The 11,670-nt window shown below is 41.4% G+C and overlaps 1 protein-coding gene across 1 annotated transcript; it reads left to right on the forward strand.

Annotated features, from left to right (window-relative positions):
• The first annotated feature begins 3,342 nt into the window (after positions 1-3,342).
• LOC112069955 (NF-kappa-B inhibitor delta) lies at positions 3,343-11,313 on the forward strand. Its single transcript, XM_024137358.2, has 11 exons — positions 3,343-3,462; positions 6,540-6,701; positions 6,831-7,072; positions 7,210-7,427; positions 7,600-7,705; positions 7,864-8,010; positions 8,124-8,175; positions 8,302-8,459; positions 8,756-8,872; positions 9,108-9,272; positions 9,362-11,313. The coding sequence occupies exons 1-11, from the start codon at positions 3,447-3,449 to the stop codon at positions 9,431-9,433; spliced, it is 1,455 nt and encodes a 484-aa protein (XP_023993126.1). The 5' UTR covers positions 3,343-3,446; the 3' UTR covers positions 9,434-11,313.
• Positions 11,314-11,670: the final 357 nt, after the last annotated feature.

Here is an 11,670-nt window from a genome sequence, read left to right on the forward strand (position 1 = left end):
TCACGTTAATGATATCATGTCACCGTGTGGGACTGTGGGTCAATTAACCTTGGCGGAGTGGGCACCATAATTCTAGTTTGTGAGCTAGGCAGGCTACTGGGAAGGTCTACCCAATCAGAAGTACAAGATGGGGAGGGGGGTGGGGGTAGGTTGACCTCAGGTCTCCGCATTGGAAGCAGGAGGTATGGGGAATAGCACAACTCTAACTTTGTACAGTACTAATGCAATTAGTAAAATTTGTCACACTACGAAATGCTACCAAATAAACATCAATTCATTCATAATACTGTGAATATATACAGTTGAAGTCGGAAGTCTACATACACTTAGGTTGGAGTCATTAAAACTTGTTTTTCAACCACTCCACAAATTTCTTGTTGACAAACTATAGTTTTGGCAAGTCGGTTAGGACATCTCCTTTGTGCATGACACAAGTAATTTTTCCAACAATTGTTAAAAGACAGATTATTTCACTTACTATTCAATGTATCACAATTCCATGCGTCTCAAAGTTACATACACTAAGTTGACTGTGCCTTTAAAACGCTTGGAAAATTCCAGAAAATTATGTCATGGCTTTAGAAGCTTCTGATAGGCTAATTGACATAATTTTAGTCAATTGGAGGTTTACCTGTGGATGTAGTTCAAGGCCTACCTTCAAACTCAGTGTCTCTTTGCTTGACATCAAGGGAAAATCAAAGAAATCAGCCAAGACCTCAGAAAAAAAATTGTAGACCTCCACAAGTCTGGTTCATCCTTGGGAGCAATTTCCAAATGCCGGAAGGTACCACGTTCATCTGTACAAACAATAATACAGAAGTATAAACACCATGGGATCACGTAGCCGTCATACCGCTCAGGAAGGAGAAGCGTTCTGTTTCCTAGAGATGAACGTACTTTGGTGCGAAAAGTGCAAATCAATCCCAGAGCAACAGCAAAGTACCTTGTGAAGATGCTGGAGGAAACAGGTACAAAAGTATCTATATCCACAGTAAAACGAGTCCGTATGTCGACATTACCTGAAATGCCGCTCAGCAAGGAAGAAGCCACTGCTCCAAAACCACCATAAAAAGCCAGACTACGGTTTGCAACTGCACATGGGGACAAAGATTGTACTTTTTGGAGAAATGTCCTCTGGTCTGATGAAACAAAAATAGAACTGTTTGGCCATAATGACCATCATTATGTTTGGGTGAAAAAGGGGGAGGCTTGCAAGCTGAAGAACACCATCCCAACCGTGAAGCACAGGGGTGGCAGCATCGTGTTGTGGGGGTGCTTTGCTGTAGGTGGGACTGGTGCAATTCACAAAATAGATGGCATCACGAGGAAGGAAAATTATGTGGATATATTGAAGCAACATCTCAAGACATCAGTCAGGAAGTTAAAGCTTGGTCGCAAATGGGTCTTCCAAATGGACAATGACCCCAAGCATACTTCCAAAGTTGTGGCAAAATGGCTTAAGGACAACAACGTCAAGGTATTGGGTATTGGAGTGGTCATCACAAAGCCCTGACCTCAATCCTATAGAAAATTTGTGAGCAGAACTGAAAAAGTGTTTTTCGAGCAAGGAGGCCTACAAACCTGACTCAGTTACACAGGCTCTGTCCGGAGGAATGAGCCAAAATTCACCCAACTTATTGTAGGAAGCTTGTGGAAGGCTACCCGAAACATTTGACCCAAGTTAAACATTTTTAAAGGCAATGCTACCAAATACTAATTGAGTGTATGTAAACTTCTGACCCACTGGGACTGTGATGAAAGAAATAAAAGCTGAAATAAATCATTCTCTCTAGTATTATTCTGACATTTCACATTCTTAAAATAAAGTGGTGATCGTAACTGACCTAAAACAGGGAATTGTTACTAGGATTAAATGTCAGGAATTGTGAAAAACTGAGTTTAAATGTATTTGGCTAAGATGTATGTAAACTTCCGACTTCAACTTTAGTTTCACAGACATATTGTTGCATTTTTTACTGGTTTGTGCGAAATCGTTCAGAATAATATAAAACCAGTCTGCACACCACCAAGGGGATTTGGTTTAGTCTTGACTCTTGGTTGACAGTGTTGGGGGATGGGTAATGTATTGATGCTCCAGRGCCAAATCAACACACATGGATAAGAAAAGGTCTAAGGCTCAGATGCCCAGTTTAGGAAAAAGAGGAAAGAAGAAGAGGAGAAACACACAAAAGATAAATGTATGCAGCTATGTCCTCTCTTTATGAGTATAATATTATGCATGTCATGAAATAGGCTAGTGTTCTGTTTGTTAGCATACTGTATGTTGCTATGTTACTTGCTATGCTATTATACATAGGGGGACAATATTCCGTTTTCTGTCCAACTAGCTTACATAACATTATTGATTTGGTTAACTTTCAGGTGACATCATAAAGGTTTTCTGTGATTGTATTGACCAGGTCCTGAACTCAGTAAGGGGAATTTCCAATGCTGTAGGCTAAATTAAAAGATGACCATATTATGCTGATATTTTTTTTAATCTTTAGTGATATATAGAGTATTTTGGGGCGAATAAAAATTACAGTTAGTGCAGAATGGTGCCTTTATACACATCTAGATGTGTATAAGAGACAGGGTTCGCACAGGGAGCCATACAAGATAGAACTGACTACGTCTGTCCTAGCTCGCTCTTTAATATCCTAATCGAAATTACGGATTGGCTCTTATCCGCTCTTATTGTTTAAGTAAGTCAGCCATATCAGCTGTGTGTTTTTTAAAGGCAGCAAAAGAGGCTGAACGGACTGTTTCGCTGCCAAACAAGGCTCTATTGATAGCCAGGTGTAGCAGTGGTAAGATGAGACTGCTGTTGGACAGCTTTATGTAGGCCGTTTGTGATCACAGTTTGTCACCGTTATACTGCAATTAATGTATTGTTTAGTGTTATGTTGCGTAGTGGCTTTGCTGGCATGCATCCCACTTTTTAGTGTTTGCCCCACCAAGATTTACATGCTAAAATCGCCACTGACACACACAAAACACATACAAACAAATACGAATGTAACCTGGTCGCCAAAATCATCTCCACTCTTTGAATCATAACATGCATTGTTAATTCAGAAAATATTCAGGAAAGTTAGTTGTCTAACATAACAAATATTATCTCTGTCTACACCCTCCTCTTCCCTCCCTCACCCTCCATCGCTGAGCAAGTGGAGCTTTGCGCTGCGCATTGCCGTGGTGCTCTTGCGCCCCCAATTTTCACAGACTATAGTGGGCGTGCTGTTGCCAATGGGGATGGCGTCACCGGCAACGTGTTCTGTGTGTACATAGTAGCAAGACAACAACGAGCCTTTGACAGAAGAGACACACGAGTCAGATCATACAAGTCTGACACTTAGAGAAAGGACCAGGAACCGCTGCGAATTCAAACCCTGAAGAAGAGACCAGAGGAGCTGACAAGGTGTTACAAAGAAAGGGATTCTGACATGCACTGGCAGAAATGTGAGTGTTTATTATGTTGATGATGAATATGACATTGACTCGCAGGCTACTAATAAGCCTAGATACGAATATTGTGATCATATAGCGGATGTTGTGACATTGACAATCAAATGCTATTTTTTACATTCTCTTGCTGCTCAGTTTTGAACATCCATTCCTAATGTCTAAGTTACATCATTGTTTTGATGAATAAGTGGCAAGTAGGCTTAGACAATAGCCTACAAGTCAGGACTAACATTCAAAAATAAATGAGGGTTGTTATAAAGTGTGTAGGCCTATATCATATCATACAATTGAGTGCATCAAACTAATGTGAGATTATATTAAAACGTTAATACTAAGAAGTTAAGTCAACATTTACAGGCAATGATGAAAACAATAGCCTACTTTTGCGTATTGAAAACAGACAGCGGGGAAATCCTCTCAACCCTCGCCCATGTTCGCTACATCTCAGTTCCCCTTTTAATGCTGGGTGTGAAGGGGGAACCCGGATAGGCTATTTTACACACGCAATAATGAACGTGATTTGCCACTGCCGGCGACGGGCATAGTGTAGCAGTCAACTCTATGCAATATGTTAGTCTACATAGTACCACAGTCATTAAGGAAGTTCACTTCGTTTTCTCTGCTCGGCACCGCAGCATATCGAGCCAGTAAACAGAAAGGTCGTCGGAATCCCCGCCGCCCACGCGCATGACTAAATGGCCAGGGGTTTCCGCGATTTAAATATTACATTGCAACAACGTTCAGACAGGGTATCCCAGCAGCCCTGTCTCCTTGTCATGGATCGTTTAACTAACGTCCCAACTTTGACAACTGTAAAAATCGACCTTTGAACATGTTTAGTGCAATAGGCTGATGTAAATAACTTTCTGCACTGATATAATTATTTGTCTGCCTAATGATGTACTGTAACTCTAGGTTCAAATGGACTTGTAGAGTACTACGTGCATTATTCTACACCCAAACTCAAGTAGCAATATGCTTTATAGAGCACTACATCACTATGTAGGTGATATTACAAAATACAGCTAGGACCTTTATTGCTTGCTTGGTAACAAAGAACATCTATTGAGGACAGTTCTCCCTCTCTGTGGGTGTTTTAAAAGAAATACTGATTTTGGACATGGACAGTAGACTGCCTTTAAGAGTTAATACCCGACTGTAGCCTATCCTGTATCTGTAGGGGGGTTATTCTATCCCCCAACATGCACTACTAGTCAAATATTTGCATGAGATTATTTTTGGGTAGGCACACCTGTTGTCTACAGTATGCACCACTGGCAAGAGCTGCCCTTCCGTGTGTATATCACCCTTTCTCTCTCACCCCTGTGAGGCATCCCCTCTATTAGTATTCATCCCTCCTACACTGTGGGGAAAGTTGAGAAATGACGTAGGGGGATTCACTAATGACTTTACAGTATCTGATGATGTATTGTATGAAGATGAACTCATTAGATACATTGGAATAAAGTCTTGAGATGGTCACAACCCATTTTCAGTTTCATTTGACCAATATGTCATAGTTTGGCAAATTGATTCTTCTTTGGCCTATAACAGTAGTAGCAATACATTTTTAATAATAATATAATACAATAGGAGTCTCTGACAGTAATGTTTCTAATGATTGTTATAAGGTATGAAAATTGCACATGTAATTAATGTAATGTGTAATTTTAGCTTAGCTAAAATTCCTTGGCATCTCCTGTCTTATTTTTAGTTTTGCAAGTGCCAGTAGTCTTTTTATTCCTTACTCAGCAAGACAGTAAACTGAGGAAAGAGAAAATAAATTAGAGAAAAAATTGAGAGACAAGTAAAACTCAGGTCCAAGAGAAGAGAGAGACAAGGAACATAACGTTAATAACTTCTGGAGTTTCCACAATTGCAGAATAGAAAGGCAGTTCCTCCTTTGTATCCATTTGAGTGGCTTCAAGTGATACCAAATTTTGCTCGTTGTGAGAGGGATACTTAAAGTGAAAACGCAACACACCCCTCACCCAGGCATTCACTTTACTCTCGCTCTCGAGTCAGAGATTTTGACGTTCCACTGAAACGGTGTTGATGGTGTGTTTTTATCACTCCTTCCTATGTTCACCGAACCCCCTTGGGGAATAGACGAGACTCCTGTAGCATTCAAATGTGTTATTGCAACTAGACCAAAAACTCAGGCTCACACCCCAAAAAGCCCCCTTTCTGTGGCTTATTGTCTGCTAAGAAAAGGACAGGTGATGTGAGATATCTGTGAGAAACTATCTACTCCATGACCACATTTATGAATCATCATGCTAATAGTCAGACACTATGTTATGGCTGCCAGCCCAGTCACACAGCAGAGCAGACATGGCCCACGTTTATATGTTCACTCTTCACATCTGGCTGTGTAACGTGCTCTCGGCACACACAGCAGCGACAGGAAGGTGTTGTGGTTTACCACAGCCAGCGTAACGGAGCTAGACAGGAAAGAGTCACAGAAAATGTGCAGTGGCAAGCCTCCACATCGTAGTGGTTCTATTGAATCTATCTGTTAGTTCTGACCTCACAGCCTGTTTTCCTAATGGAATAGGTTCCTCAGAGCTCTCTCTCTACCTGTTTATGCTCCTCGGTGGAAATGTCGCTTTGTCTTTCACGTGCGGGGTGATGACTTCGAGGAAAAACTACCCTGCTTTGCCGCACACAAGCAATATCAAGCTGGAAACCTCAGATACCTATATTTTTCACCACTATCTCTCTTTCCTCTGGCTGCTGAATGGAACAGAAAGTGATGGGGAAAAAGAGTAAACATGATATCATTGATGAATCATGGGAAATCACAGAGCTGGAGGAGAATGGCCTCTTTTTGCCAATCCTTTCAATCCAAAATCTAAAGAATGAAGCGTTATCCAAAATTACCACATTACTTCATATTATGTCATAACACTATACCAACAGCCTTAGCTGTGTCGCTCTGTAGTAATACATGTCTGATAAGAATAGTAGACCATTGTAAAAAAGCACCCCAATAGAGAACAAATGTCATGGTCGACTTCATGACTATCCACCAAAGATCTTTCATTGCAACATCACCTTTGTCTCCACAGCACCGAAGGAGAAGCCGTGTTACACTCTTCCCACAGTGAAGAAACTCCTGGAGCAGAAGAGGAAGAGAGAGACCTCCTCGACGGCAACAGCCAGTACCGGTGTCCCCACTGCCACTGTCCTCTCCCAACAGGTGTCAACACCAGAGAAGTCTACCTCAACAGGTGAGTACTGCTTTAAGCACCCATGTAAGCCCTTTGCAACCCAACCAGACCTGGGTCAAGTACATTGTCAAATCATTCAAATACTTTTCCATTGACATTGACAGATGGATTAACTTATGACCCTCCCAGGTGTAGCCAGCAGCTACTCAGACATGGCAGTGGGGTATGAGAGATGGGGTCCTATGGATGAGCACCAAGCCCTCTCGGCCATACATGAAGGTCCATTCTCCCCTATGGGGAACAATTACTTCTCCAGCCCATCCTCCTCAATGGACTACAGCCAAACTCCGGCCTACAGCACTCAGATGGCCTCCAGCTACAACACACAGCAGATTCAGGACTACCCAGACACCAGGATGCCTCAGCATTATGTAAGGAGGACTGGTTTCTCAAACAGAAGCAATTTGACATTACATCATCCTTTTGACTACTTGTTGTTCACTTGCTATTAAGTACATGAACAGTATGTGCTATAGCATTTATGATGATACCAATTTTACCTTTACAGACGGAGTGTCCAGTGACCGAGGCTGTTTCTAGTTTGGTTCCTTCAGGGCCCCTGCAGACCGGTGTCTTCTCCTGGTCATCGGGGGCCCTGGGCCCCACAGAGCCTGTCCAGCAGGTGTTTAGTGGCCAGATGGATGTCATTAAGCTGGAGGAAGCCAGGATGTTCCTCAGAGGGATGGACTACAGCAGAACCACCTGGCAGGATGACGACGGAGACACGTAAGTGTGTGTGTGACATCAGCTTGTGACCTGATGTTGAAAAAGTAGACATGTCTAAGTTTAAGAAAATGTTAAGAGAAACTTGGCAAATGTCTTATGTCTCATGACACTTTACATTTTCAACTGTAGGTGTCACCTGCAACCAATTTGTCACGTTGTATTGTCTTGTCAGGATTCTGCATATCTACACAGCCAAGGGCCTGAGGGAGTATGCATTTGCTGCAGCAGAGAGGCTTGCTGAGCTGGGAAGGCTAGACTCCAAGGAACACAAGGGGAAGGTATGCACCAAGAAGACACTTCTTCTTTAGAGAACACAGGATTGAGTTCAACACAAATGAGATGCTTCCTCCAAAATAAATTTGTGGATGCCACACATACTGAGACTTAGTTTAATAGCATTAACCCCCCCCCCCCCGCCCTCTCTCCTGTATCCCAGACTTCTTTGCTGGTGGCGGTGACTGCTAACCATCCGGAAATCGTCCAGGATCTGTTGTCTTTAGGAGCGGATATAAATGCCTGTGATGTCAAAGGTCAAACAGCACTTCATCTTGCTGCCACCTATGGCTTCCCCAGGGTTATGCAGGTAAACCAGCAGCACTGCCTTCAACCAAAGTTATCATCTGTTAGGGCTCAATCTAGATAAAAAACTGAATTATGAGAAATAACCAATTTCAATCTTTGGATCTGTATTTGTAGGTTATTCTCTCCATTGGGCCTGGAGTGAACCTGGAGGCTCGCAATTTTGAAGGTAACATCCAGCTTATGTCAAATGAGAACAACACAACCATTACTCAAAAGACATGACAAACGATATAATAAGACAACAGAATAAGTAATAACAATAGAATAAATTATTTTCCCACTCCTGTCTCAGGTCTGACTCCTCTGCACTGTGCAGCCATCTCCCACAGTGGCACCATGAAGACTCTCTCCTCCACCGGGCTGGGTGATGCCAGCCTCCATGCTCTAGCAGAGGAGAAGCTCTCCTGGCTGCAGATGCTACTCAACACCGGAGCCTCCCTGACCAGCCAGGTACTGAATGCACTACTTAAATGTAACGTACAAGTGTTAGTATTTTAGAGCCAGTGTTCTACAAGTGGTGCCAGGACTCAATAAGTAGAAAACACCATCTATACCTCCGTCCTCCCAAGGGAATGGCATGGTTCATTTTGGTAGAAAATAAATCAAATCTGGAGCTATTAGTCAGCTTTTTGTCAACCCAACCTCACACCTGCAAAAATCTTGAATGGGTTTTGAATATTTTCCTCACTTTCGGCACGTTGCGGTTTCATTTGGAGGCTTCATACAGTGTTTTCCTCTGTTTCCAGGAAATCAAAAGTAACAAGACTGTTCTTCACCTGGCTGTGAAGGAGGGGAACATCCAGCTGGTTCGCCATCTGCTGAAGACCCCCCTAGACAACATGAGGGACTTTGTCAACATGAAGGTCAGTGCTGCTGTGAGATTGTCCGCTCTTCAAAGGTGTAGAGAAACTGACCTGTGTCCTGAGAGACTCCATGAAAAGAGAAAGGAGAGGTAGAACATCTTCAGCAGTGTGTGAAAATGTGAAAGGAAAAGAGTGAAAAGAAAGGGAGACTCATCGACAGTGTGTGCATATCTTATTGCCATAGTGTTGGTCTACACTCACAGCTTCATGATTCCCTTTACCTCCTCACCGACAGGCCCATGGTCATACTGCGCTGCACATGGCTGCTGGTCTCCATGGCAGCCCACACCAAGAGGAGATGCTGAGGCTGCTGCTGAGCAAAGGGGCCGACCCCAGCATCCGCAACCTGGAGAACGACCAGCCTGCACACCTGCTGCAGAGTGGACCCCACGGGGAACAGGTGAGCAGACAGACAGACAGACAGCAAATGGCCATTTTGTTTCATTCATATAATCTCAGCTCACCTATTCCTGTCCCGTCTGTTTTCAGCTCAAGCTCATCCTGAAGAAGCGAAGTGCTTCCTCTCGTCGACGTGTAATGTCCTTACAGGACCAAGAGTGACCCGGACTACTTTTTATGTCCCTGTGTATCCCTCCACCTCTTTTCAGAGGAAGTACTGAAGGTCTGTACTGTAGGTTGAATCCAGACATCTGTACTTCCAAGAGGGAGGGATTCTAGCGTATCTTCATGTGAGGATTTTCAAACACCGCAAATCTCTAATATATACTAGGGCATTTACTTTGAAACTATATGTTTGATTGACATGATTTTGGTCACTATCTGAATTCAGTTCTGAATTTAATGGCTAGCTAGTAATGAGCAATGGTAACAGGTGGTATTCCAGTCCGCCCTGATATTACTGTCACTCAGTACAACCTTGATTTCTATGAAATCGTTTACATTATATTCAAAGCTGCACAGACTCATCGTGTGAGTACCACCCAGCCGGGAAGCCCTCTTTAGAGGTATATCTGAGGAGGGTTTCTGGGCTACCACCCCCACTCATTCTCTTGTCAAAACTTCCCACCATGGTCAGAAATCATATTGGTTTGTTGAAAGGTGGTTGTTGTTTCACTAAGCATGTGACACAGTGTACCATTGTGCTCATGCTTTCAATGTCTTTTATAACTTAACTAGGTATTTTCTTTTTATATTTGATATACTCACAGCGCTCATTGAATAGCTAATATTTTGTCAGTGGTGGAAAAAGTACTCAAAAGTCATACTTGAATAAAAGTAAAGATACCTTAATAGAAAATGACTCAAATAAAAGTGAAAGTCACCCAGTAAAATATTACTTGAGTAAAAGTAAATATACTTAAGTATCAAAAGTAAATTGAATTGCTAAAATTTACTTATTTTGAATTTACCGATAGCCAGGGGCACACTACAGCACTCTGACAGTAATTTACAAACAAAGCTATTGTGTTTAGTGAGTCCGCCAGATCAGAGGCAGTAGGGATGACCAGGGATGTTCTCTTGATAAGTGCGTGAATTGGACCATTTCCCTGTCAAAATGTAACGAGTTCGTTTGGTTGTCAGAAAAAAAATATGGAGTAAAAAGTACATTATTTTCTTTAGGAATATAGTGAAGTAAAAGTAAAAGTAGTCAAAAATATAAATAGTAAAGTACAGATAACCCCAAAAACGACTTAAGCAGTACTTTAACGTATTTTTACTTAATTACTTTACACCACTGTATATTGTCTCATTCATACTATGACTTATGGAAAGAACATTTTATATTTACTGTGTAAAGGGAATATGTTGATATTGACAACACATGCTATACAATGTAGTACCAGTAGTATTTATTTCTTAAAGGGCATTATAGGTGGAGTATTTCAGTTATGACTCGTTTCACCTTCAACCAATCAGGTATTTTCAAACATGACTCATGATTGAAAATACCACATGTTTTGTGGTGACAAGAAAACATCCATCACTTACTCATCTACCTTTTATGACTGTTTTTTTCTTCTTTTTAATCTCCAATGAGGTAGCATGCATGTGCCCTTTGAAATATTGTTGTAGTGAATATACCACTTCATCACTGTCAGTGGCATAAAAAATGTCATTAAAAAAGCATCTCATTGGAGATATGACACAACATTTCCCCAAACGTGTAGAAGAAATGATTTTCAAATGTGATTTCCCCTAGTTTTGGCACCTGAGCAGTCTTAGTCTAGGCACATACAGAGATGTTCTTTGTATGTTCCTAGGTCTAAATCATAGGTGAGTTAACATGAAGGAGAATAACTAATGTTATCATTTAAAGATGGTACTAGAGAATCTGTTGATTTTGGCTGCTTGGTTCCATTTTGTTCACCGTTTCTGGACTATATACTACTTGGACAGTTTGTAACAGTGTAATACTGCTGTTACTTTTCACTGAATGTATCCTTCTGATTTACTGAATTGCCTGATTTACTGAACTTAACGCTGGCATTAAATCTGTTCTTCAAATATCTCTATTTGTCATCTATTTTATACTCCATTTTACATCACATGTATGTATTGATAAAGGTTCATATAAAAAAATATGGGAAATAACTGTAAACAATACATCAATAAGACCATTGTATACAGGGTGATTTTTATTGCAGCAGCTGCCTTATTGGTTAGCACTGGTGAGAATCACTCATTTGCTTTTGGTTAACTGTTACGCCATTGGCTCAGTATCAGGGATTACTAGTGCTACATACCAGTAAATAAAAATAGCTGAAGATAACAGACATTGTACTTCCAGCAAGTAATAAACAGCTCTAAATAATGATAACACATACATTTTATTTGCA

Source organism: Salvelinus sp. IW2-2015, unplaced genomic scaffold, assembly GCF_002910315.2.
Source record: "Salvelinus sp. IW2-2015 unplaced genomic scaffold, ASM291031v2 Un_scaffold1168, whole genome shotgun sequence".
In the NCBI taxonomy this organism is placed as follows: Eukaryota; Metazoa; Chordata; class Actinopteri; order Salmoniformes; family Salmonidae; genus Salvelinus; species Salvelinus sp. IW2-2015.

Bases quoted from the DNA above. Each gene is read 5' to 3' on its own strand.
- LOC112069955 (XM_024137358.2), top strand. The intron at 7,073-7,209 runs GTAAGGAGGACT...TTACCTTTACAG, and splicing joins CCAGGATGCCTCAGCATTAT to ACGGAGTGTCCAGTGACCGA. The intron at 9,273-9,361 runs GTGAGCAGACAG...GTCTGTTTTCAG, and splicing joins GTGGACCCCACGGGGAACAG to CTCAAGCTCATCCTGAAGAA.